Source organism: Mchenga conophoros, linkage group LG7 (genome assembly GCF_057382185.1).
Source record: "Mchenga conophoros isolate Kocher_MC1m ecotype Shallow Benthic linkage group LG7, M_conophoros_male_GT1.1, whole genome shotgun sequence".
NCBI classification, from domain to species: Eukaryota; Metazoa; Chordata; class Actinopteri; order Cichliformes; family Cichlidae; genus Mchenga; species Mchenga conophoros.
In genome coordinates, this window is record NC_140532.1 from 15,123,369 (window position 1) to 15,147,170 (window position 23,802).

At 40.8% G+C, this 23,802-nt stretch overlaps 1 protein-coding gene across 3 annotated transcripts in view; it reads left to right on the forward strand.

Annotated features, from left to right (window-relative positions):
• Positions 1 to 23,493, forward strand: part of ano3 (anoctamin 3) — a 45,327-nt gene extending 21,834 nt beyond the window's left edge. The window contains exons 3-25 of one of the 3 annotated variants that reach the window (XM_085282399.1): positions 10 to 140; positions 265 to 420; positions 512 to 612; positions 737 to 781; positions 4,756 to 4,890; positions 5,465 to 5,571; positions 6,184 to 6,239; positions 9,184 to 9,305; positions 10,110 to 10,244; positions 10,326 to 10,422; positions 10,938 to 10,998; positions 15,239 to 15,321; positions 15,432 to 15,572; positions 15,956 to 16,120; positions 16,298 to 16,334; positions 16,446 to 16,557; positions 16,895 to 16,952; positions 17,259 to 17,356; positions 17,620 to 17,774; positions 17,919 to 18,071; positions 19,175 to 19,325; positions 19,409 to 19,598; positions 20,076 to 23,493. In XM_085282399.1, the coding sequence (XP_085138525.1) occupies positions 10 to 140; positions 265 to 420; positions 512 to 612; positions 737 to 781; positions 4,756 to 4,890; positions 5,465 to 5,571; positions 6,184 to 6,239; positions 9,184 to 9,305; positions 10,110 to 10,244; positions 10,326 to 10,422; positions 10,938 to 10,998; positions 15,239 to 15,321; positions 15,432 to 15,572; positions 15,956 to 16,120; positions 16,298 to 16,334; positions 16,446 to 16,557; positions 16,895 to 16,952; positions 17,259 to 17,356; positions 17,620 to 17,774; positions 17,919 to 18,071; positions 19,175 to 19,325; positions 19,409 to 19,598; positions 20,076 to 20,258 (2,672 nt within the window). In that variant the 3' untranslated portion in view covers positions 20,259 to 23,493. The remainder of the gene's footprint in view (positions 1 to 9; positions 141 to 264; positions 421 to 511; positions 613 to 736; positions 782 to 4,755; positions 4,891 to 5,464; positions 5,572 to 6,183; positions 6,240 to 9,183; positions 9,306 to 10,109; positions 10,245 to 10,325; positions 10,423 to 10,937; positions 10,999 to 15,238; positions 15,322 to 15,431; positions 15,573 to 15,955; positions 16,121 to 16,297; positions 16,335 to 16,445; positions 16,558 to 16,894; positions 16,953 to 17,258; positions 17,357 to 17,619; positions 17,775 to 17,918; positions 18,072 to 19,174; positions 19,326 to 19,408; positions 19,599 to 20,075) is intronic. The other 2 variants (XM_085282401.1, XM_085282400.1) reach the window with 2 other exon arrangements.
• Positions 23,494 to 23,802: the final 309 nt, after the last annotated feature.

Consider the following 23,802-nt stretch of genomic DNA (forward strand, 5'->3'; position numbering starts at 1 on the left):
TGTGTGCAGCAGAGGATGGCAAGGATCACTTTGTGGAGGAGTCTGAAGTGAGTACGTGTGAAACGAGGGCAGACGAGTCATTTCTGCTGCAAAAGCCTGTCACCCGTGCTAAATTAGAGGCCCGCACAGATTCAGTTCAGGTAACACACTTTCACTGATCCACCTGAATCATCACAAAATGTAAACTGATGATGTTCCAAGTTATTTTGGCATTAGCACACTGAGAAGCAGTCCTTTGTGTTGGATAAAACTTTGTTGTTCCAGAGAAAGAAACCAACGGATTCATCCGGGCTCTTTTTCCGAGATGGTAAAAAGCGCATCGACTACATCCTGGTTTATAAGAAGTCGAGTCCACAGGTGGAGAAGAGGTGCACGTTTGAGAAGAATTTACGAGCTGAAGGTCTGATGCTGGAGAAAGAGGTAAATATACCCGGGAGACTTTTAGTTGCTTTATTATTTACTTAAATCTCCCTTGTTCTCAGTTCCCTGCACTCCTTTTTTGTTTCGAAAGCCTTCCTTGACGAACAACGACATCATGTTTGTGAAGATCCATGCTACCTGGGACACGCTTTGCAAGTACGCTGAGCAGATGAATATCCGAATGCCTTTCAGGTAAATAAAGAATGAACCTTTTAACTCTGAAAAAACATAAAAGTAGATCTTTTTGTTGTTGTTTTTTAAGCCACAAGCAACTTTACACAGTCTTTCTAACCTATATTCTTGTCTGTTATTAAAGAAAAAAATGCTACTTTACAGACTGGAAGAGCAAAACCTTGGGCAGGTAAGTCGATTTAAGGAATAATTTACTCTGAATACATCTGTGTCTCTAATCAAATCCATAGGCATAGGTGTGTCTGGGGGATTCAGTAGTAAGTTGGATGATGGACTGAATTTATGAGTCTGTGAGGAACAGAGACGGTGGAAGATTGAGTAAGCCTGTTTTTGTCCTTTTGCAGCCCTCATAGTGATAAAGTATGTGAAAGTTGAGTGTACTGTACATATAGAGTATTTATAAACATTTGAATTTTAAAGTTGGCAGGTATGCAGTAAAGATGAGTTGCAATAAATAATTGAAAAGGAAAGCTTTTAACAATAATTAACAATATCAACTACTATTCTTAACTGATTAAGTGCGGTACTTAATTTTTCAGGGTTTTCCAAATACATGGCCTTTTTTATTTATTTAAAAAAATAATGAGTTTACGATACAGCACGTTTTTAAAGGTCCAGTAAAGCAGCTCACCCAGTTCTGACTGCTTTTCTATAAAATACTCTTCATAAAAGATAAAATGGAGCCCCACAGACTTATTTGCATGCTATTTTTAGAGAGCCGCATTTGCGCTTTGATGTGGTGTTCAAGTGTTGTCCAAGTTCTTTGAAGAACTCCAAATTTCCATTTCCTCTTCTCACTGGAAAGCAGACAGAAATAACCAGAAACTGAAAGAAAATGTGGTAGAACACTGTTTTAAAAACCACCATACTAAAAATCAAAACACCTGGTTCTTAGATTTTTGTACACCAAACTTATTTTCCCAGTCATGTAAAGGTCTCATCAAATTGCTGGATAGATCATCAGTATGTGGTTAATCACTCGTGAATGAGTCGTGCACAGCCATAGTTTTCATTAAATGCAAATGATTCTCAACTGATGGTCAAATATATTGATTTACAATATTTCCTTTAAAATATATACTCACTCATGCAGCAAAATGTTTGATAACTTTAGTCATGGCTTATTTGTTATAATTATTTAACATTATGGAGAAATGCATAAAATTTGAAAGCTATTTTTTCAATGGCTTTACTCACTTGATGAGAAAGAACTAAAATGATACTTGAGCAACAGCAAAGTGGACACTTAATGTCTGAGCTATGAAAGGGCCTTTGTTAAGCTCTGTAAAGGTAACATTTAGTGAAGTGTGATACTGCTGGTGGTGGAGGACTGTTCGCTTCAATCCATTAAACTATGAACATGCTGGGAGTGTTGTCGTTGCTGTTGTTTTGCTGTTTTGAACACAGCTTATTAGCATAGCTGAACAAGGCTAAGTGGACCTGACACACTAACTGCAGTATAAGTGCCCGCTTTAGTGTTTTATTCTACTTAAATGCCGACTGCGTTGTAGCCATAAACTAACACAATGACATATGATAGACAGACTGTAGTCAGTAGAAAATTAAAGAGGATGACCGTACTCTGATAACTGCAGGCTTGTTTTGTTACGCTTTCACATACCGTGTATACACACTAACCGCACGCACAAAAATCAGACAATATCACACGGACAGACAAGAATCACTCGCCCACCTGTCCAACTGAGAACAAAGCACTTCAGGGAACTAAATTAAATCTTGTGTGAGAGCGATCTTAGTCATTGTGAAGAATGAGGATCATTATGTTTTCCTCAGCGCTCCTGCAGGCTTTCGCTAAGCTGTTGTTCTTAAAAGAAAAATCTACCCGAGCAGTAAATGAGCTTTATGTGTTAACTAATGGTTTGTCTCTAACTCACATTTCTGTAATGCCGAACAAATGGGCTGTGGCGACTGCTTGTTGGTTTGATATCAGTATCTTTACATACAGTACCTGGAGCCTTCATAACAACACATTAAACACTATCTGTCAGCAAGTACGTTTTGCAGCAGAATTGCTATTTGTATTTATTTAATGCATACAAGAACAGCAGCCTCACAAATTACTGGAGGCCTCTCCAACAAATCTGGAGAAGGATGCATTGCCAAGCGAGCAGATTTTTAGCTGCATAGCAGAGTCACTGAAAGAGTGTCTGTCTGAAGGCTGATCAAACACTTGTCCAGACTGAAGGATTGTCAGGACATTTTGTACAGAAACTGATGGCTGCCTGAGGATAATTCCTGCTGGGACTGATATTAAAGTCAGATACATTTTATTAATAAAGCCCGGTATCAAAAACTGTGATGTCCTCTCTACCCTTAGATCCTTACATCTGTTTCTTTTTGCAGCTTCTTACTACTTATGTCATCACCATTAGGTTTCAATTTATTAGATTTTAACTTAAATTTCTTTATAATTGTGAGTCGACTACAGTTAAATTTTATATGCAAATTTTTACATTTATACAGACCAAGGCATCGGCAGCAGCTCTGAGATTTTCACCTTTTTATACTTTGAAATATCTTCAAATGTACTCTTTGCATTGATGAAAATGATAATTCAGTTAACGTGTTATTGACTAAATATCTGAAAATTAATGCTTCACTGTATTTTTTTTATGACAAGTTAATGTCCTAAAATTAGATAGTGTGCAATGTAAAACTCAGACAGGATATAAAAGATATCCAACAGTATCACCCAGTTTGTTAAATTCTGTTTTAAACTCTCTTTTTTTGGGCGCCACAAATGACCATACTTGGAACTGGGTTCAGTGCTAACGTAATACTATACATTTGGTTATTCCTGAATGGTGAATATATGTATATATGGCACAGTCATACAGATAGACACTGTATTTGTATAGCGCTTTTACTAGTCCCCCCCTAGGGACCCCAAAGCACTTTACACACCCAGTCATCCACCCATTCACACACTGGTGGAGGCAAGCTACAGTTGCCCTGGGGCAGACTGACAGAAGTCAGGCTGCCATATCGCGCCATCGGCCCTTCTGGCCAACACCAGTAGGCGGTAGGTGAAGTGTCTTGCCCAAGGACACAACGACCGAGACTGTCCGAGCCGGGGCTCGAACCGGCAACCTTCCGATTACAAGGCAAACTCCCAACTCTTGAGCCACGATCGCCCTACTACTTACTACTTCTATAGGAATTCAGAGGCTAAGTTGGTGCCAGATGTCTGCAATTAGATACCCAGGAAAACCTCATCTCTCTGACAGCCCAGCTTAGATTTGCAGTGTCCTTTGGACCACATTGGAGATGTTTGGCATAATACACAGTGGAACAGTTGATTTGGGCTTGTTTTGCAGCCACAGGACCTGGGCAGCTTAGTCATTTAGTCGAGTATGAGCTCCGCTGTATATCAGTGTATTATAGAGTCAAATGTTAGGCCATCTGCCCAACAGCTAAAGCTTGGCCTGAAACTGGGTCATACACCAAGACAATGATGCCAAGCACAGCAGCAAAGCTACAACAGAATTGCTGAAAAAGAAAACAATCAAGGAGCTGCAATGACCCAAAGTTCAGAGCTCAACCAAACTGAAATGCTTTAGCTGCATGCAAACCTCAATGAAGTAAAGTAACGTTTTAAAGAAGAGTAGGTTAAAATTCTTTATAAGTGAGACACTTATAAAGTCATATAGAAAATGATTGCTTCACGTTATTGCTGCTAAAGGGGGTTGTGGACGCTGTAAAATGTAATGGCCTACACCTTTCACCAAATGAAAACATTTGGCATGAAATAAACAATAAAAAAAAAAGTTTGTGTGTATAGAGACCGCATGGAGTTCAACAAAAACTTTCCTTTTTCAATTGACTTGGGTAGGTGTTTGTTAGCATAAGCAAAAATATAGTGATGCTATGATTTGGATTAAGCTAGCTGTTATCCTGGATCAGTCTCTCTCGGGCTCACGGAAATGAGAATGAAAAAAGATAATCAGACGTGCTGTCCAGCAATGCATGTACATGTGTGTGCAAACATGCTTTTTTGTGCTAGCGCGAAGTCGTCATGGTAGGTCAGGAGAAAAGGGTCAGGGAACTCCGTCTCATACCAAAGTAAACAATCTTCATTTAATCTGTGCTGTTAATCTCGTTTCTCTGCGTGCGCCTGTGCAGCAGGTTTCATCTGAGATGTCGCCAAATCAAAAGCTGGCTTCCCAGAAATCCCATGAAGCTGGACAAAGAGGCCTTGCCTGACCTGGAGGAAACCGACTGCTACACAGCTCCCTTCAGCAGAGCACGCATGCATCAGTAAGGAGGATGTATACACACTCGTGCATGCCAGGACTCACAAACAGGATCACAGTGTTTTTACCGGGCAACAGCATTCCTAGCCCCCCCACCCCTCTTTTTAACCATCACTTCCACTCACGTCCTGAAGTCTTAATGTGGAATTTAGAAACCACGCGATGAAGTTTGCACTTTAAAGTCTTGTATATTTTATAGTTTTGTATTTGAACTTGGGAGCCATGATGATAAAGACAAGTTGATCATAAATAAGAAATTGAAATACAGCAGCAGATGTGCGTGAAATAACTTGCTTGCTGTTCCATATTTTCAACACTTCCCTGTGATGAAAGGCATCATCTAATCTCGTCTATCAGTGAATCATTTCCACTTTCCCTTAGCTTGTCAGCCTGGGCCGTTTTTTTAAGGGGAAAGGGGATAATAATGTTGGGATGAATACAAGCTTTGCACCATAAATTGTGTTTTAATAACCTCCCATCGTTATCGACTCAGCTCTCATTAAAGGCCTCTGCTGAGTGATATTGATACACTGTTGCTTTATGAATAACTGAAGGAGTGTGCCGTTATTTCCTCCCAGCTTCACGATCAACAACAGAGAGACCTTCTTCTCCAATTCTACCAGAAGTAGAATAGTCCATCATGTCCTGCAGCGCACCAAGTATGAGGACGGAAAATCAAAGATGGGTAAATCACCGTGCTTTCTCCTCACGTTCAGAACAATGTTTCCCGCAGCATCGCACAAATGCCATTCCGTATAACCATCTTAATGATCCATTTAGGACAATTTATCCACTGAGAAAGGAACGGAGCCTACATTTATTTTAAAAGGGAAAACGTCAGTTTCTGTTAATTTGATTTCAGAGTGATAGGGGGAGCTGCCGATGCAAAAGTGGTACAGTCTAATTTGTGTCTGATCTCTCCTCTCTTCTCCTTCTGGGCAATTGGTTTTCTTTTTTTCTTTTTATCTCAGCATCTTCTCTGTCTACTGCCAACATTATTTGCTGATTAAAGTTTGGCCTCAGCATCTTGGAATGGGTTTCACGTTAATATTTTAATAGCTTTGACCACTTTACTTTCCAAGAAATCAGATCAGCTCAGTCACAAGATGGAGCAACCCTTTTCAAATCCATACTCCACCTTATCGCACTGTCTGGTGTTTCAGTAAATGGATGACAATAATTGCGCTTTTGTCCTGCAGAAATAACGGTTTTAATGAGCCACTCTGTGGATTTGTCTCTCAATTACAAGTGGGTTTAAATTTTTAATGTGGCGTCCTTGTTCTTTATTCCACTGTAGGAATCAACCGGCTATTGGGCAACAATACGTATGAGGCTGCATTTCCTCCACATGAGGTGAGATGATTTTAATTCCTACTGAAAAGATGTTGAGACTCACAAATTACTAATATGAGTAATCACATTTTTATTCATGCAGAGTTTTTAAAGGCATTCAGAGACCTTTTGCATTGATTCATTCATTCAAAGAGAGAGAAAGTCTTTAAACTACGTGGTTTGATTACAAATCCATAAAGAGCAAATGAGATACCTGATATAAATTTGGCTGCTATTCTCTTCCAAGTTCGCTCCTCACAAGGTAATGCACCTCATTCAGAAGTCTTGCTATAAGACTGTGCATACTCATGCCAGGTCTTGTACTTACTACATGAATATTCACAATTGCAATTTTACCATTTGATGTCAGACTATCGATGCAGAGCTCTACAACTGAGGTGTCTGAGAGAATGATCAATGCAAACAACCTAAACTTGTGGCTCCAATTCAGTTCCAGTTCAGTTCCAATTCAGGGTTGTACCTAAAAGCTAATTCAGAAATTAACTTATCCTTTGGACTCTGGGAAGAAGCTGGAGTACCCGAAAAGAACCAATGTGTGCCCAGGTAGAACACGCAAACACACACAGAAATGTCCTGGCTGTCTGACTGGCTGGCTGGTGGATTCAAACCCTGACGCGAGTCCCAGATTTGGCTAAAATTAAATTCAGATTGCTTGCACAGGCTGTGCAAACATCTTGAGCTCAGTCCCTCACTTCTTTAAATTTTGCTAAGAAAGTGAAAAGCAGTTAATTTTTATTTAAACATTGTTACAAAATCAGTTTCACCCCGGTTCTTTTTTATTCCTCGAAGCATCCAGAGACGGCACCGGACTCAGTAGTCATTTTCACAAAAACCTTTATTCATCTTTATTCATCTTCATTTACGCATGCATCTTCTAGAAGGGAAGACGTGCAAGGCCGGTGTCCCTCTGCAGATCTTCCACTCCTTTGTCTGTGAAACACAATTTTGTAGAAGTGACCCCATCATAAAACCCCCATGGTGTGCTGCAAACTCTGTGTCTGTGTGTATGCACGAGCACGTGAGTGCCTGTGTGTGCGTGTACCCTGTATGTCTATGTGAGTGCACGTGAGTGAATGTGCGTGTGGATGTGTGAGTGTAACAGTTTAAGCACTGTGTGTGTGTCTCTGCGTACGTGACTTCCTGGGGGTCATAAAAGTAATCTCACCCAAGCTACACCAAATTCCTCTACACAACATAGAAAACAGAGTTAACATATTACAAACACTGAGACCCCCACTCTGCATGGGTCAGATGGGCCATTGGCCTCTTGTTGTCTTACATTTACAGATAAGGTGGAGAGTCTCCTACAAACCTACTTCTAAGTTTATAACAATTATGAGTTTTATTAAAGGTACAAGCATCAGCATCAGCAATCCCCAACTGTAGCTTCCTGTCTCCTTTTATGGCAGGCAGACCCCCAGTGTCCATAAATTCCTTTTTCTCTAAACAAATACACACTCTCAGGCCTACAGCTAAGCCAAACTAAAACGCAGACAAATCCTTCCCTATTCCTCTGATCTAAACAAATTTAACACATCATATTATAATAATTATTTTCTTGTACTCACAATAATACATAGAAATACATATATATATATGTATTTGGCATAACCACCTTTACTTCAAAGTTTGAACTCTCTTAGTCAAACTTTCTTAGAATTTCTATCTGAAGATGACTTTTCCATAAAGTCATCTTTAGGAATATCCATTCTCTTCTGCTTATCCTTTTCAGGGTCACAGGGGGGCTGAAAAGGGCCTCTTGCCTTAAGCTGTCTTAGGGCAAGAGGCAGGGTACACACTGGACAGGTCACCCATCTGTCGCAGGGTCAACAAATAGAGACAAACAACCATTCACACTCACAGCTATGGGCAATTTAGAGTTACCAGTCAACCTAACCCCACTAACTGCATGTCTTGACTTTGGACAAGAGAATGTGGGAGGAAGGTGGAGTACCCAGAGAGAGCCCACGCAAACACGGGAGAACATGCAAACTCCACACAGAGAGACGTTGGCCTGATGGTGGAATTAAACTCAGCACCTACCCACTGTGAGGCAGCACCTTGCCACCGTGCTGTCCCATCTTCAGGAATATTGCTACAGATTTTTTTTCAGATCACATTCAAATCTCTTCTTTGAATGTTGTCTGCCTTTTGTTTTCAGTAAAGGTGATCCTACACAGTTGTCATGTAAACTATTGTCATGCTGAAAAATGAAGCTGCTGCCAATAAGATGCTTTCCGTATGGTATTGCATGGTGGATCAAATCTGATGATACTTTTTGAGTTCATAAATCCATCAATTTTGAAATGCAGCCCCAAACCAAGACAGAGCCTCCGCCACAGTTTACAATTAGCTGTAGACACTAAGTGTTGTACACTGACACTGATTTTGATGAGGCCTTTGTGGACAGTACGTGGCTCACCAAAGAGACCTAAAGAAATTGGTTCTTTGCTAACTGGCTGTTGTATGTAGACACAAAACAAACAAAACATTCCTCTGAAAATAGTCAGGTACGAAAACTGGACTGAAGATATTTGAAAAAGCAGATAATGTACAAAGAAAACCTTCGACCTTCAGAAAGCCTGGAAAACAATTGCTCAAGACCACTTTCAAAATTACGAGCAAGTCTGGCACCTCTGAATCGAAATATAAAGAAATGAGGTGCGGCTCAAGATTATTACACAGTACTGTACATCATTTTTACACTGTGAAAGACTTCCGGTGCCCTTCACAGAGGTGCAGGTGGAGAGAACCTGACTTTCCATGAAAGGCAGCAAATATAGGAGTAGCTTTGGTAGTACTTCACTACATCACAAAAAACAACAATGCAGGGGATAGTGTGAAAATTCAAATCTGGTATGTTTTGTGTTTCTTATCGGCTGATTATATCTGAAGGATATAAAAAAAATTTTTAGTCTAGACTCTTTTTCTCTTGTCTCATCAGGGCGGTTACAAGAGCAGACATTCAATCAAGACGCACGGTGCCCAGAACCACAGGCATCTTCTGTATGAGCGCTGGGCCCGCTGGGGGATGTGGTACAAATACCAGCCTCTGGATCTCATCAGGTAATCAGCTTTGAAGCAGGTGACACAAATCACGAGCTGTTTTCGTACACATACATTGTGTACGTGTGTGCGTCGTACGCGAGATACCGCGTCCTGATTATGTTGCCGATCCTTTCTTTGATCACAGTCAAGATATGTTGTTTAAATGGAGTTTGAAGTCTGCACGATCACAGATTTCTCACGAGGAGCAGTCTCATCTACAACTCCTTGACATCGCAGCACGTCTGTTATTTCTGAAGTGATGGAGCTATTTTAACAGCTGATGATGAACTCGCTTTAGTTTCCGGCTTCCTTGGTAGCTCTGCATTTCATCACCATCTGTCAAGTCTGTCATATCCATCTTATTACGAGGAACATGAGAGTGGCAAGGAATGGTTTCATATTTAGGGAAATATTATTTTCACTTTCTTGTCAAGAGGGAGTTGAAATGATGACTGTCTCTGAAGCACACCTTGTCATTTTCACATTCACAGCTTTGTATGCATTAAACAGGTGACAGACAGCGTGAAAGTCATTAGGTTTTCGAGGTTCTAGTAAGTACTTTGGAGAGGTTTTTTGGTTTTACACTGTATTGGATCTTTACGAGAGCAGTTTTGAAATAAATGTCTTGCTTAAGCTTGCTGGGATCATCGATTATTTTCCAGCCTTAGCGTTCAACCTTCTATCCATTAAGCCGCTGTGATCATCTCACAGTGCACCACTGACGCCCACAACTCCACGCTGAACGGGCACGGTCAAGTCTAATTAAGTCGTCACAGTTAATTGGTGAATTTTCTCCACTCTATTTTTTTGTGTCTCTCCCAGGCGATACTTTGGTGAGAAAATCGGTCTGTACTTTGCGTGGTTGGGCTGGTACACGGGCATGTTAATCCCCGCTGCCCTGGTTGGGGTTTTTGTCTTCCTCTATGGTCTTTTAACCATGGACGCGAGCCAAATCAGGTCAGTTCACACAACTATGCCATGTAAGTCCGAACATCGTGTCGGTTGATGATGGCATTTATTGGTTTACTCTCTCCCCAGTAAAGAGATTTGCGAGGCCAACACTACCATCATGTGTCCCATGTGTGAGGAAAACTGTGAGCCTTGGACGCTGAGTGACAGTTGTGTATATGCAAAGGTCAGTGCAGCTTTGGTATTTCTCCATATGCACAACATTACATGATCTTAGAGTTTCTCAAAACTGTTACAAAGATGCCAGCAGACATGTATCTAGACTAGAAACGGGGGCACAGTGAACCTGGTTCTTCAGGTGAAACCTTAGGTTTATTATTTTATTTGACTTTTTTAATGTTGATTAAATAAATTAGGTCTTTTTTTAGTAAGTATTAGGTGGATTTATTCCCACTTGACAATAACCAGTGAGCTGTTTCCACCTGCTTCCAGTCTGCATGCCAAGCTAAGCTAATCAGTTGGTAGCTGTAGCTGTACGATCATTATTATAGGCAGTTGATGCTATTTTAAAACCATGATTTCTTTAACAAATCTCCTGCGTTGGGACCTGAACTCAAAAATGTTGATTGTCAGAGAGCCTGGAGATCTTTTTGGGTAAAATTGGGGCTGTGGATATTGATAATGTATTCTGTTTCACTTTTGTGTTTTTAAGAGCAGCGCTCCGTGTGCTTGTGCTTCTAGGTGACCTATCTGTTTGACAACGGTGGCACTGTATTCTTCGCTATCTTCATGGCTATTTGGGGTGCGTAGAAGCAGTTTGTGTTGGTGGCTTTTTTTTGTTGTTCCACATAAGCTTTGTTCTCTGCCTGATACCAACCCTACTGGAATTTGATTCTATTTATACTCGAGTGCTTGTGTTTCCACTCACCACTCATCTCTCCCAAACGTATTAAGTTTTTCAACTGAGAATTTAGTCCACAAGACACTCTGCAGTACACAAACAAGACAAACAAGAGATCGTCAGTCTGTAATGTGTTTTTCAGTAAGTAAATCTCAGTCCGCCTTCTCTGACTCCACACTTGTACTTCCAGTGCAGTTCTGATGTAATTAGTTTGATAATTAAAGATTTCTCCAGGGGCAGAATATCACTCGGCTGTCAAGGTTGTAGAATTGCACCGTGATATTCATATATTGCAGCTACGTTTCCCACAGCTATAATAACTTTGTAACGTGAAGTGTGAGCATTAGAGTGCATCGGCTGGCCCAGATCCATCTATCTGTCAAGGAGGTAAATAATCACTTGTGCCAGAGGGAGCAATTGACACAATTTGTTCTTTATTTGGACTAAGTGAAGGATAATGAGAGCTCAAAAGCCAAAGAATGTCCACACAGTTGCACTAACTGAGGTCTGTAGCTCCAAATCCTGCATAAAAGCTTTTGGCTATCTGGACCAAAGTTAGCAGCACTGCACCACTGAGTGAGTGCACTCAAAGTCTGGAGTTAGTGTTAGTGAGTGTGTGTGAGATAGACATGAAAAATTGGTTAGCCCAAGGGATTGAATGTAGGCATCAGAGAAGGCCGCTTTTCTCTCTCTTTAAACAAAAGTGGGTCAAGCTATATTAAACTTCAACATCTTTACGAGCGGCTAAAGTTGTTCTGACTGAGGATTCAAACTCTGGTGCATTTTTTGCCTCTGGTCTTTCTCATTTTACTCTACATTAAATAAGTTCACAGAAAATATATCACTTGTTTGGTTGCTTTGTTTGCTTGATTTATCACTTATTAATCTGCAGGCTTTTAATAATTTGAGTTAAAACAGTGCCGGGAAAAAAAGCAAAACAAACCACATGAGGTTTAAAAAAAATCCCCAAGGATAAAACATTTTAATAGATAAATGAGAGCCATTGTGAGGCTACAAAGAACCAACCACATATTTATATATTTTATTGGAAATCTGTTATAAAAACCACATTGTGTGCATATCTAATGCAAACTAATACACAAACTGTATCACTGCTACAGTGAGGTCAATAATATTTTGGACAAAGACACAATTTGTGTAGTTTTGCCTCTGCACTACAGCACAGTGGCTTCTAAATCAAACAATCGAGATGTGATTGAAGAGCCAACGTTCAGCTTCAATTCAAGGGGTTTAACAAAAGCACTGAATTAAGCATCGCTCATTTTTACAATATAAACTGGACAAGATCGGTTTTCTTGTTCTTTCATGACAAATAATTTTCAAAATTCATTCGAAAATATTGTATTTTGTCTTTCTTAAATATGAGATGAGATTTCAGGGCAAGTGAGGGAGGACTGAAAAGACATAAAAACTTCAGGAGCAGCCAAATCAACAATCTTACATACTTGAACAGATGGTGTTGTCAGCTCAGCAACACCAAAATAACAAGAAAGACCCCAGAAGACTACTAAAGGCTGTGATGACTAGGGATGGGTATCATTTAGGTTTTATCCGATACCAGTACCAAACCGGTACTTCTGAAACGGTGCCGGTGCTTAAACGGTGCTCGAACCGGTGCTTAAAGAATGGAGAACACAAAATTGGTCCAAAAACCTCTCATGTGCAGCTGTTTTTTTTGTAAAAAGATAACAATGTTAGCCTTTTCTGCAGCTATAGGGGATTTATGGTATCACTCTTGGCTGGAAGCACTGCTTAATCAATGGAAAAAACACAAACTTTGTCCAAAAACCTCTCATTTTTAGCTGTTTTTCACTTTTCCTTTGGTCATTTTAGCCTTTTTGGCCAGGGTGAAGGGAGTATCTGCCATCAAACAAGAAGACAGCCTCGTGTAACTACGACGGTGTTTGCTAGTTCACCTTACATGCATTAATGTAATCACGCGGTTAGCGTACTCAACGTAAATTACACACGAACAACATTAAGCTACTCACGCAGAGAAGAACGGCTGCTGCTGCCATCATCATCCGTCATCATTTCTGCTACACTGGCAGGGCTAGGGGCCAGGACTCTCCTTTTCGGGTTTTTGGGGGATGTTGCAAACTCCGGGTCCGATAACAGGCACCACACCCGCAGTAGATGTGCACGGTGTGAGGTCTCGCAGCAAGCTATCAAATACGGCGCATTTCTCGGCTTTTAACAAAAGGCTATAGGTCGCCAGGTTCGTCGTCAGATTCGAGGAGTTACCTCCTTTGCACAGTATCACCTTAAAGCACTTGTTGCAGGCTGCTGAGTTTGCATCTTTTGCTGTGAAGTACAGCCAGACTTTTGACCGCTTCGCCTTGGGCATTTTTACTCTGTAGCTCTGCTCTAAAAGAACGTACGTACCTGGGCCCGCCTACTATCATTGGAAACGTAAAATGATTGGCTAGAATCCAAAATGTATCACAGCTCAGGAAAGAAAAGCACCGAAATAAAGCACCGAAATAAAGCACCGAAATGTGCGCTGCTTTTCGGTCTGTTTACTACCGTTTATGTCAGAACCGATACCGGTACCCATTCCTAGTGATGACAGACTTTTTTTTGTCCTTAGTTAAGAAAAACAACTTCTCAACATCCAACCAAGAATACTGTCAACGAGGCAAGACTATCACTGTCAAGATCTGCACTCAAGAGATGCCTTCATAAAAGGAAATAAAAGTGTTTACAACAGGTGCAAACCACAACAAGTGCAAACCACTAGTTACACTCAAGATCAGGAAGGCCAGATTAGACTCGAAAGACTTGGAAACATCTAAAAAAGAGCCTTCACAGTTTGGAAACAATATTTGGACAGGTGAAACCTGAAAGATGAATTTGTACCAGAATGATGGGAACAGAAAATTATACAGCTGGAGAGAAACAATCTGAAGCATACCACATCTGTCAAACATGTTAGAGGCAGTGCTATGGCATGTGCATGTATGGCTGCAATTGGAACTGGGACACTGGTGTTTCATGATGATCTGACTGCAGGTAGAAGTAGCAGGATGAACTGTGAAGTGTGCAGGGCTGTACTCTCTGCCTAGAGTCAGCCAAATACTTATAAAAATAGGATATTCTTCAATGGCGAAATAGGTGACATGATCTCAACCCAGCCGAGGCGCTTTTCAGTTGCTGAATGCAAAACTGACGACAGAGAGACCCATCTCAACCCAGCGTGATGTCCATGGGTTCTAGACTTCATGCAGTCGTTGAGTGTACAGGATTTTCACCAAAATAATAAAAACAGTCCTTATATTTCAAATTACATTAGTTTGTAGAATTAATTTTGAGCCTCTGAAAATGGAGACATCTGTCTAAAATATTTTAAATTTCCTAAACAGTTAGTGCAACACTTTTGTTAAACTACTTGAATTAAAACTGAAAGTCTGCAGTTCAGTCTTAGTTATTTTATTTAAAATCCACTGTGATGTTAACAGAGGTAAAACTGCAACAATTGCGTCTTAATCCAGCAAATTGTGCATCTTAATGTATAGAATTACATTGTGTTTTCCATCATACATGATAAAGTTTCAGTTTTTTACTGACTTTGAAGCCAAATTCTTCCAACATGTGGATTTATGTAAATGATTCCTTTGTGTGCACGTTTATAAAAGCCCCCGTTTCTCTGTTACACATTTGTCACATTTTCAAGGCGGAAAACATAAAAAGCCTTGACAGAAAAAGAACATCATTTCCGACGTTGTTTTTTACCTCAAGTCACAACAGAGCCTGACACAAAGGAAACAATGCCTCCAGTCTGAAGTCATCCCACAAAAAGCTTTACTTTAGAAGTCTCTCAACCCAAAATGGATCTTGCTCGACAAAGACACAGTTTGAGGATGTGCACTGAACAAGAAAAAGTCTATTTGCTGTTGCCAGTCTCCTTTAACTTGACATCCACAGTGTGAGTGTGAACTGATGACTGTAATCAGTCTCCATCTTGGGCCGTGCACATCACTGCAGCCTGTTTCACCCAGGATATCTGACTATGATGTGCTGTTTGCTTCTGCATGGCCTCTTCCTCTTTGCAGTTAGCTGTGCTATAGTGTATACATCAAAAATGATCAATAACGTGATTGATTCATGATCACTTCTGCAGCCACTGTATTCCTTGAGTTCTGGAAAAGAAGAAGGGCAGAACTGACTTATGACTGGGATCTTATTGATTGGGAGGAGGAAGAGGTATGTTAGACATATGCTCAAATATATGATTACCTCACAGTTTTAAGGTGTTCATGCTGTAAGAGAGCTACAGTTCAGTAGACAATGCTGGAATATGTGTTGTTAATCAGGAGGAGCTGAGGCCACAGTTTGAAGCCAAGTACTCCAGGATGGAGAGAGTTAACCCCATCTCCGGCAAGCCCGAGCCTTTCCAGCCTTTCTCAGACAAGCTTAGTCGGCTCATGGTGTCTGTGTCCGGAATATTCTTCATGGTAAACCCTTTAACCTTTGAATAATCTGTCTTTTTGGGAATCGGGCTCGGTGTAAGCTCACAGTTATTTTGTGTGCCATCTTTATTAGAACAGTGTGATGCGTTTGCAGTGGTGTAACATCTCCCCCTGCTGGACAAAGACCATACTCAAAGGAAATGGTGTATTAGCCCTTTCTCATGGCCTAATTTCTCCTGTTTACATATAAGTTGCTTCTGATTATCTATCATCTAAATAGTTCAATGTTTCTAAACTTACAGTTTTTTCATATTTATGGCACACTTCTTCCTTATAGGATAAATTCAAAACTTTTTTTCACCCTGTTAATCGTACTGGTTCTTCATCCTTTCTGCTGTGCTTGTCTTCTCTCCATCACCTCTGCTTAGATTTCCCTTGTTCTGACAGCAGTGTTTGCTGTAGTGGTTTTCCGCCTTATTGCGATGGAGAAGTTTGCTTCCTTTAACTGGTATTTTGTGAAGAAGAACTGGCAGTTCGCCACCTCTGGCACCGGTGTCTGCATCAACTTTATGATCATCATGTCTCTCAATGTGGTGGGTGCCCGGACGAGCATCATCCTACATCCCACGTTCGCATTTTCTATCCCATAAATACTTCACTCAGCACTTACTTAAGACTTTTTTTTCATTCCAGCCTTCCTCTGTTTCTCATAATCATTACCCTCCTCAACCTTTTCCTGTTGACACTGATGTGTACTATCATTTTGTCAGGTGTATGAAAAGGTGGCCTATCTGCTGACTAATTTAGGTGAGTGTTTCATGCATTTATGCCTTCATTATCTTTGGCTTCCCAGCTGGTTGAACATTATTTATTCTCTTCACCCATCTGCCTAACAAACCCCTGTCCCTCCCCTTTTAGAGCACCCACGGACGGAGTCTGAGTGGGAGAACAGCTTTGCTCTGAAGATGTTTCTGTTCCAGTTTGTGAATTTAAACAGCTCCACGTTTTATATCGCCTTCTTCCTTGGAAGGTAGGCAAACTGCCATAAACTTTACAGTGACTGTTTACACCGACTTTAATGAGGGATTGTGCAAAGATGTTTCCTTTCAAACTCCCAGTCATGACCAAGCCAAGACTCCTTCCCTTCCCCTCTTCAGCCGGGGAAATCGTGTTTTTTGGGTGTTTCATCTTTCAGCAGTTACAAAATGCTGCCCTGCCTACAAGTGTAACTAGGTCACGGATTGTTGCACATAATTAGCACCTCTAAGTGTCTTTTTTTTCTACTCTAAGTTTATTATTATTATTATTATTATTATTATTACATTGATTGAATCAACAGCTAATGTTGGCCGTCTTAATTTGATCAGGTTTGCTGGCAGGCCTGGAAAATACAATAAACTCTTTAGTCGATGGAGATTGGAGGAGGTGAGTGCAATTAGCCATCAAACGTAAGTAGGTGATTATGTCAGCAGTGACTGGGCTGATTAGTGCCTTCTGTTTTGGGATATATTTAGAAATTTCGAGTAATTCATCTTTCTAATGATCCGCCTGCATGTGAACCATTAATCTCACCACATAATTACTGTGATTTTCAATTTTAATGATTAAAAAAATGGAATCGGATCAAGTGTGTCCCAGAGTTTGCTCCTAGCTCTGAATTATTAGGCACGAAATATGAATGATACGGTTTTTGTATTATTATTATTTTTCATTGAAATCTATTTTTCTCAGTGTCACCCAAGTGGGTGTTTGATTGATCTGTGTCTGCAAATGGGAGTCATCATGTTCTTCAAGCAAATCTGGAACAACTTCATGGAGCTCGGTTATCCGTAAGTGCCTCATTATAATCGCACGCCTTCTTGTCTATGAACTATTAGAAATGACATGAAGCTTAATGACGTGAATTCAAGTGATGGCAATTAACAGGCCGTATGTAGTTTCTGCATGGCTTTTCCTCTTTCAGCTCATTTGCATGTGAAAAGATTTTTCTCCTGAAGAAGCACATCAAATCCTCTCGCATGTGGCTCAGTAAAACAGTTCTTGCAGAGCACAGTGCTTTGCCAGGGTTTATCGCTACTCTCTATGTTTTCAGTCTGCTGCAGAACTGGTGGTCTCGTAGAAAGATGAAGAAAGGAGGTGGTGGAGGGCAGAATGTAGAGAATAAGGCCCAGCTTCCTCAGTGGGACAAGGACTGGAATCTGCAGCCGATGAACGCCCATGGGCTTGTGGATGAATATCTCGAAATGGGTAAAAAATGCACTCCTACTAAGAATTGTGTTTTGACTTTCTGGAGAAGGAAATAATCCATGCAAATGCAGGCTATTATTCAAACCTCAGCATTTTTTTTTTTTCGTGCCAGTGTTGACATCCGAATGATTCTTTCCGCTGCAGTTCTTCAGTTTGGCTTCACCACCATCTTTGTAGCAGCTTTCCCGCTGGCTCCTCTCCTCGCTCTGCTCAACAACATCATTGAGATTCGTCTTGACGCCTACAAATTTGTCACTCAGTGGAGGAGACCCATGCCTGCTCGAGCCACTGATATAGGTCTGTGCGGCTCACACGACATCTTCTTGGATCAGAGTCACTTTTAATTATTGTTTTTTCTTCCAGCAGTAAAATGTTGTGTTAGTTTAACATGACCTCTCCTACAGTGATGGATATGTTTCCATATCCTGTCCTTCTGCAACTCCATATGCTGCACCTCCCCTCTCATCAGCCCATCTCCCCATACGATTACAAACTGCATCCTTAAACTGCCATATGACCCAGTGATTCATGTGGCATGTTTCCTTGTAAGTAAAGGAGGAATCCACCCTGAAACATTTAGAAATTCCTCCGCTGTAATGAACACATTATGTGTCAGTCACACAGCAAGCTAAGCTCCTTTGAAGAGTTAGGCTGACATTTCCTGATCATCCTTATCTGCCTTATCTAAGGCAGATAAGGAGGAGAGATCCTTTTTATCTACTGTCTCTGTCTTCATTCAACTGCCACAAAACAAAACATTTTGTGTAATTCAATATGCTCCATTACCGGAAGCTGTTCAATCGCATTCGGGGACATTATTAACTAAGGCAGAAGTAAATCGAGTGCAGTGAAGTGAAAATGGCATCTTGAAAATTGTTACTTATAGAGCTTGAGCTACACATGTCAGGAACTGCTAACAACTGTGACCATAAAAGGTTCATTTCTGTTATTTGTGACCTTATCACTAATATGGAGTCTTGTCACACCTTCAGTTTCTCTGATCAGAAGCGAGCCAATTAGATGACGCTTACTATGCGCACGATCGGTAGGTGGAGAAGGAGCAGGATTGTTCACCCCGGGAGAAGCTTTAAACAAAAACCTGTGCAACCTATAAATTTACTGCAATTTAAACTTTAGTTTATTGGTTAAAAAGGGAGCAAGAACAACTGAATAAGATGGCCTCGTCCTTATTATTATAAATCTATCAGCTGCATTCTCATATTCACTGCATGAATGTTTAATCAGCATATCAATTTATCGGTGCCTACAGTATTTGATGTAGTCTGTGTTTTATAAAGCAAAATACGGTATGCTGGTCATGTCAGCCATTGCAGATAAAGGCACCCAGGTTTAAACCAACATACCAGCTGTTTTTCTTTCTTCTTTGTTTTGTCTGTCAGGGATCTGGCACGGGATTCTCGAAGGTATTGGTGTGCTGGCAGTCATCACTAACGCCTTCGTCATTGCCATAACCTCAGACTATATCCCCCGCTTTGTTTACGCCTTCAAATATGGCCCATGTGTGAACAAGAGGCACCACCATGGCAATGAGTAAGCCTTAAAAACAGCGTGTAACCTTTAAGTGCCCTGTATGTAGCCTATGCGTTTTACGTGATGGCCGTCTGCTTTCGCAGGTGTTTGCAAGGCTACGTGAACAGCAGCCTGTCCGTGTTTGACATGGGTGAGCTGAATAACAGAAACCACTCGGGATACTGCAGGTATAGAGACTACAGAGCGCCGCCCTGGAACACAGTGCCATACGAATTCACTCTGCAGTTCTGGCATGTCTTGGCTGCCAGGCTGGCATTCATCATCGTCTTTGAGGTTTGTAACCATTGGCCATTTCTCTTCTGTATGTTTACAAGCAGGACAAGCAGCTGAAGCTAAATCCTCTTACGCTGTGCCACTTTGAGTCAGCCTCAATATTTTTGTAGCTTTGCAAATGTTTTATTTTAATTATTTTATGTGCTGAGACTGAAACCGAAACCTCACAGCAGCAATTTAAGTGATTTTCATGGGTTAATTAAATCAAGGTCCTGGAGAAGGCTGAGAAAATTCTACCATTCGAAAAAAATAAAATAAAAACCATCACAAATTACATGGTTGCCATGCAAGATATTCCCTTGACAACACTGCCTTGCACATTCTACACTACACTACATATAAAAGATAGAAGGGCATATGAAGTTCCTTGGGTTTACTTTTACTCTTGCATGCGCCACTAATACCAAAACAAAATTGGCATCTAAAGCACGTGATTTCTCTGGATGTTGACTTATGAATAATTTAATCTTCCCTCAGCACCTGGTGTTTGGGATCAAGTCCTTCATAGCGTACCTCATTCCAGACATGCCGAAGGATCTCTGCGATCGCATGAGGAGGGAAAAGTACCTGATGCAAGAGATGATGTATGAAGCAGAACTCGAGCATCTGCAGAAGGAGAGGAAGAAGAATGGGAAGCGTTATCACCACGAGTGGCCTTAGCTTAAATCCCCTCACCCTGTCTCCGCTACGCGATCCTCAGCTCACAAGCTCCACCTCCCCTGCCTGCTTATTTATGTGTTAGCTTTTAGAGTCTAGCTTCACTGATGGCTGATTCTGTACACCAAAGACACCCTCTCGAGATCCTCTCCAGATCTGGCACTGGCCACTCCCTTGCCATCTGTTCCACCTCCCGGTTTCTGGCTCTGACCCTTTCTGCCTCCGCCCTCATCCCTTACCTGGCTTCACCCAACAGGGTGCCCTTGGGTCTGTGCTGCATTGTGGCTTAGCTGGGAAAAAAACAAAACAAAACAACTTTGCAATTGTAATGTTTACTATGCAGATCAAGGGCTGCAGATCAGCACTGTTCACTGTCCCATCCTGCACTCTCTCTCTCTCCGTGTGGCAGCTACCACTTTGCTTTGACTCTGCAGCCCAGTGCAGCTCGCAGCATGGCCGTGTATCCCCTCCCCCGCCACCGCCCCAACCCTTCGTGAACATCAGCAGAGCCACTTCTGTGTGACAGAACTACAGTGGCATTTTTATTGTTGCAAAGTGATTCTGGTGATGTGGCTACCAAATAAGAATGACTCTGTTCTTGCTTCCTAAATGTATATTTGCTGTTGAAGCATGCTGATTAATATTTGCAAAGGAAAAAAAACAAACAAAACAAAACTGAAAAGCACTCCTTGTAAAGGATGTTAGCATCCATTTAGTACATCTGACAAAGTATTCCCTCAGACATCACAAGAAGTGCATGGTAATCCTGCTTTGTACCTTTTCGATAGACAAACTTCCTGTCTCGAGGCCTGGTTCACGTGTCTGTACTCAGTGTGAGCTGTGTGTTAATCTCTGTGCTACCGCTGAGCTTGACTGTCTCGAGTTGAGGAAATGTGAACTCTGTGCAATTTGACTGTGCCTACAGTGTAACAACATGGCCGCGTACCACAGTTTGTGTCACCGAACATCACGTGTGCCTGTGTTGTGCAGCACGTGCTTTTTTTTGTTTTTCTTTGAAGTGCAAGAAATATTCTCTCTCCTCATCCTGTTGTCCTGATCTGCAGCAGACTCTCTGAACTCTCCGTTTAGGATTTGTTTTGGACATGAGTCACGCCGCAGTGTACCTACTCGGATCTCGGCTGACGTCAGCAGCGCACGCCCTAACATAACGTGTACGCTCGCATGCAGGATCCACAAATCTGCTCTTCCGCTCTGACCCTCGCAGTCTGGTTTTCATTTGCTGCTGGAAGCCCCAAAGCGTGGTTGAAAACTTGGATCACTTAGAAATACCTGTGGCTTGGATGTTCAGTTTTGAAACGAACTTCTATCCACTGTTCTTCGCTCGCATAATACGCTACAAGCTTCTGTTGCAGACTTTTATTAAACACACAGTGAGACACACGGTTTCAGCAGCTGTCTGATCTTTGATCAAACGGACGCGAGAGTTTATTCAGTTGCAGACTGGTGACATTGCCTTTTTTTTATATTGTGATCAGATTTGATGTCATGGATTAGAGAAGTGTGTTTTTGCCTAATGAACTCAGGAAAATAGGCATCGTGGCAGGTATAGTTGGACCTGCGAGGTTGAGTCGGGATAATTTCCTTTCTCTGTGCTGTTGAGTTTAAGAGTTAAAGGGTGTGTGATGTGAACTGAGATGGGGACTTCAAACACTTAAATGCATCATATTGATCATGTGGTGTTAAATGTAAAAATGTTATGCACTGTAAAGGTAAAAGCTGCACCAATCTAACATCTGAAGGGAAAATTTCTACCCTGAATGCATTGCACAACAATGACAACATTCTTCATTTTGCAAGGATTGTCCTCCTTTCTTTATTTTACTTTGCCTGTTTTTTGTATATACATTTAATGAAATACGTAATGTTTTTATACATTTGATTTTGCGCTATCACGTGCAAGTTCACTCGTTCTCACCCTCAGATAGAAAACGTTACGTCCACTTGTCTCAGGTGTCCTCTGAATGTCTGCAATGATCAACTTTTTTATCATATTTTCTAAGATGCAATCAAAGGTATTCTGCTTTTTTTAGATATATATTTTTGCACTGCCATGTTTTTGCATGACTCAAATGCGCACTCACAATAATAAGCATGTTTTTTTTTTTTATTATTTTGCTGTATGTTAGAGCAGATCAAAGATCATGGAACGCACTCACATACTTCATTTAGTTGGCTTTTTTTTTTTTTTTCCAGGTTGTTGGTCAAAAAACTCCTTTCGGGTCACATTCAGTCCAACAATTCACGATTTCATTCACCAGAGAGAGAGATATTTGCTTTCAAATCTTATTCCAATACTTAGGAAAGTAGTCAGTGTTTTCAGAGTATCCTCCCTGCTATGTGAACACCTAAAATCTATGCATGTTGTTATCCTTGAATGCTATGTTTATTTTGAACAGTCATAAATGTACTGGTACATTTGTGCTGTGGAGTATGCATGACTTAACTACTGCTTTGAGCAGAGCTAACTTCTGTAAAGTTGCGTCTTAAACATATCACTTCCCTGTTTTTTTAGTGTTGATCGTTTCTGGAAGGACCGGTGTGTTTCTAGATGTGGCAGGATTTTATACTGGTGCAGTATTTTCTAAAATAACAGCATGATCTCCAGACTGATTCATTTAAAAAATATGTCCGGGAATTTTACGCAGAGTCTGATAAAACATGTGAAACCTCAGACTTCCTCCGCTTGGACATATAATCACGCTTACACTCTAACAGCTGAAGCATTTAACCGAAGGGAATAGGGGCACTTTATGAATGAAAAATTACATGACCTTGGATGTTTGGCTTGCCCAGTTACTAATCGTTTCTGGGTGGATCTTCATCAGTTCACCTCACTGATACTAATGCTGTACAGTGGTGGAAAGGTGTCTCTCATGCTTTCTACTGTTGGCAATAGCACAATCTGGGTATTGTATAATAAGTAATAATAGCGTGACCTTGCACATCTCTGAAAATATAGCAGTCTGGAGGGGGATTAAGCTTTCTGTTCTATGCCTCCTAATAGGATTGTGCTTGAGCAATGATGTACTTGAAGCACAGTGACGTAAGCCCGTAGATTTATTTGTATAATAGGACGATAGCAGTCGTGACATGAAGTGTATCAATAACATTGTTTACTTTGTTCCTGTTTACATGTAAAAAAAGAAACAATGTAACATAAACTAATTTGGATATCACTCTTTTCTGTAATAAATCATGGATTGTATCTTTTAAATCAATTCTGCTCGCTTCATTCTTGTCTCTCTTATAAACAGCAGAGAAAAGGCCTTTGTGCCTATAGCTGATATTCTTCACACACCAAAGGGTGCTTTTTTCCCCCTTTCTTTCTTTTTTCCTCACTATTATCATAAACCACCAAGCCTCTGGCCACAGAGTGTTCATGTAACATATTGTTAAAAAAGATTGCATTTCTGTAACAAACCCACTATTTGAGTATGGCAGGGGTATTTTCCCCCCACAACTATGTTACTGTTAAATGCTGCTTCTCTTCTATCTGCTTTTCCGTTTATGTCGTCTTGGTTAACAT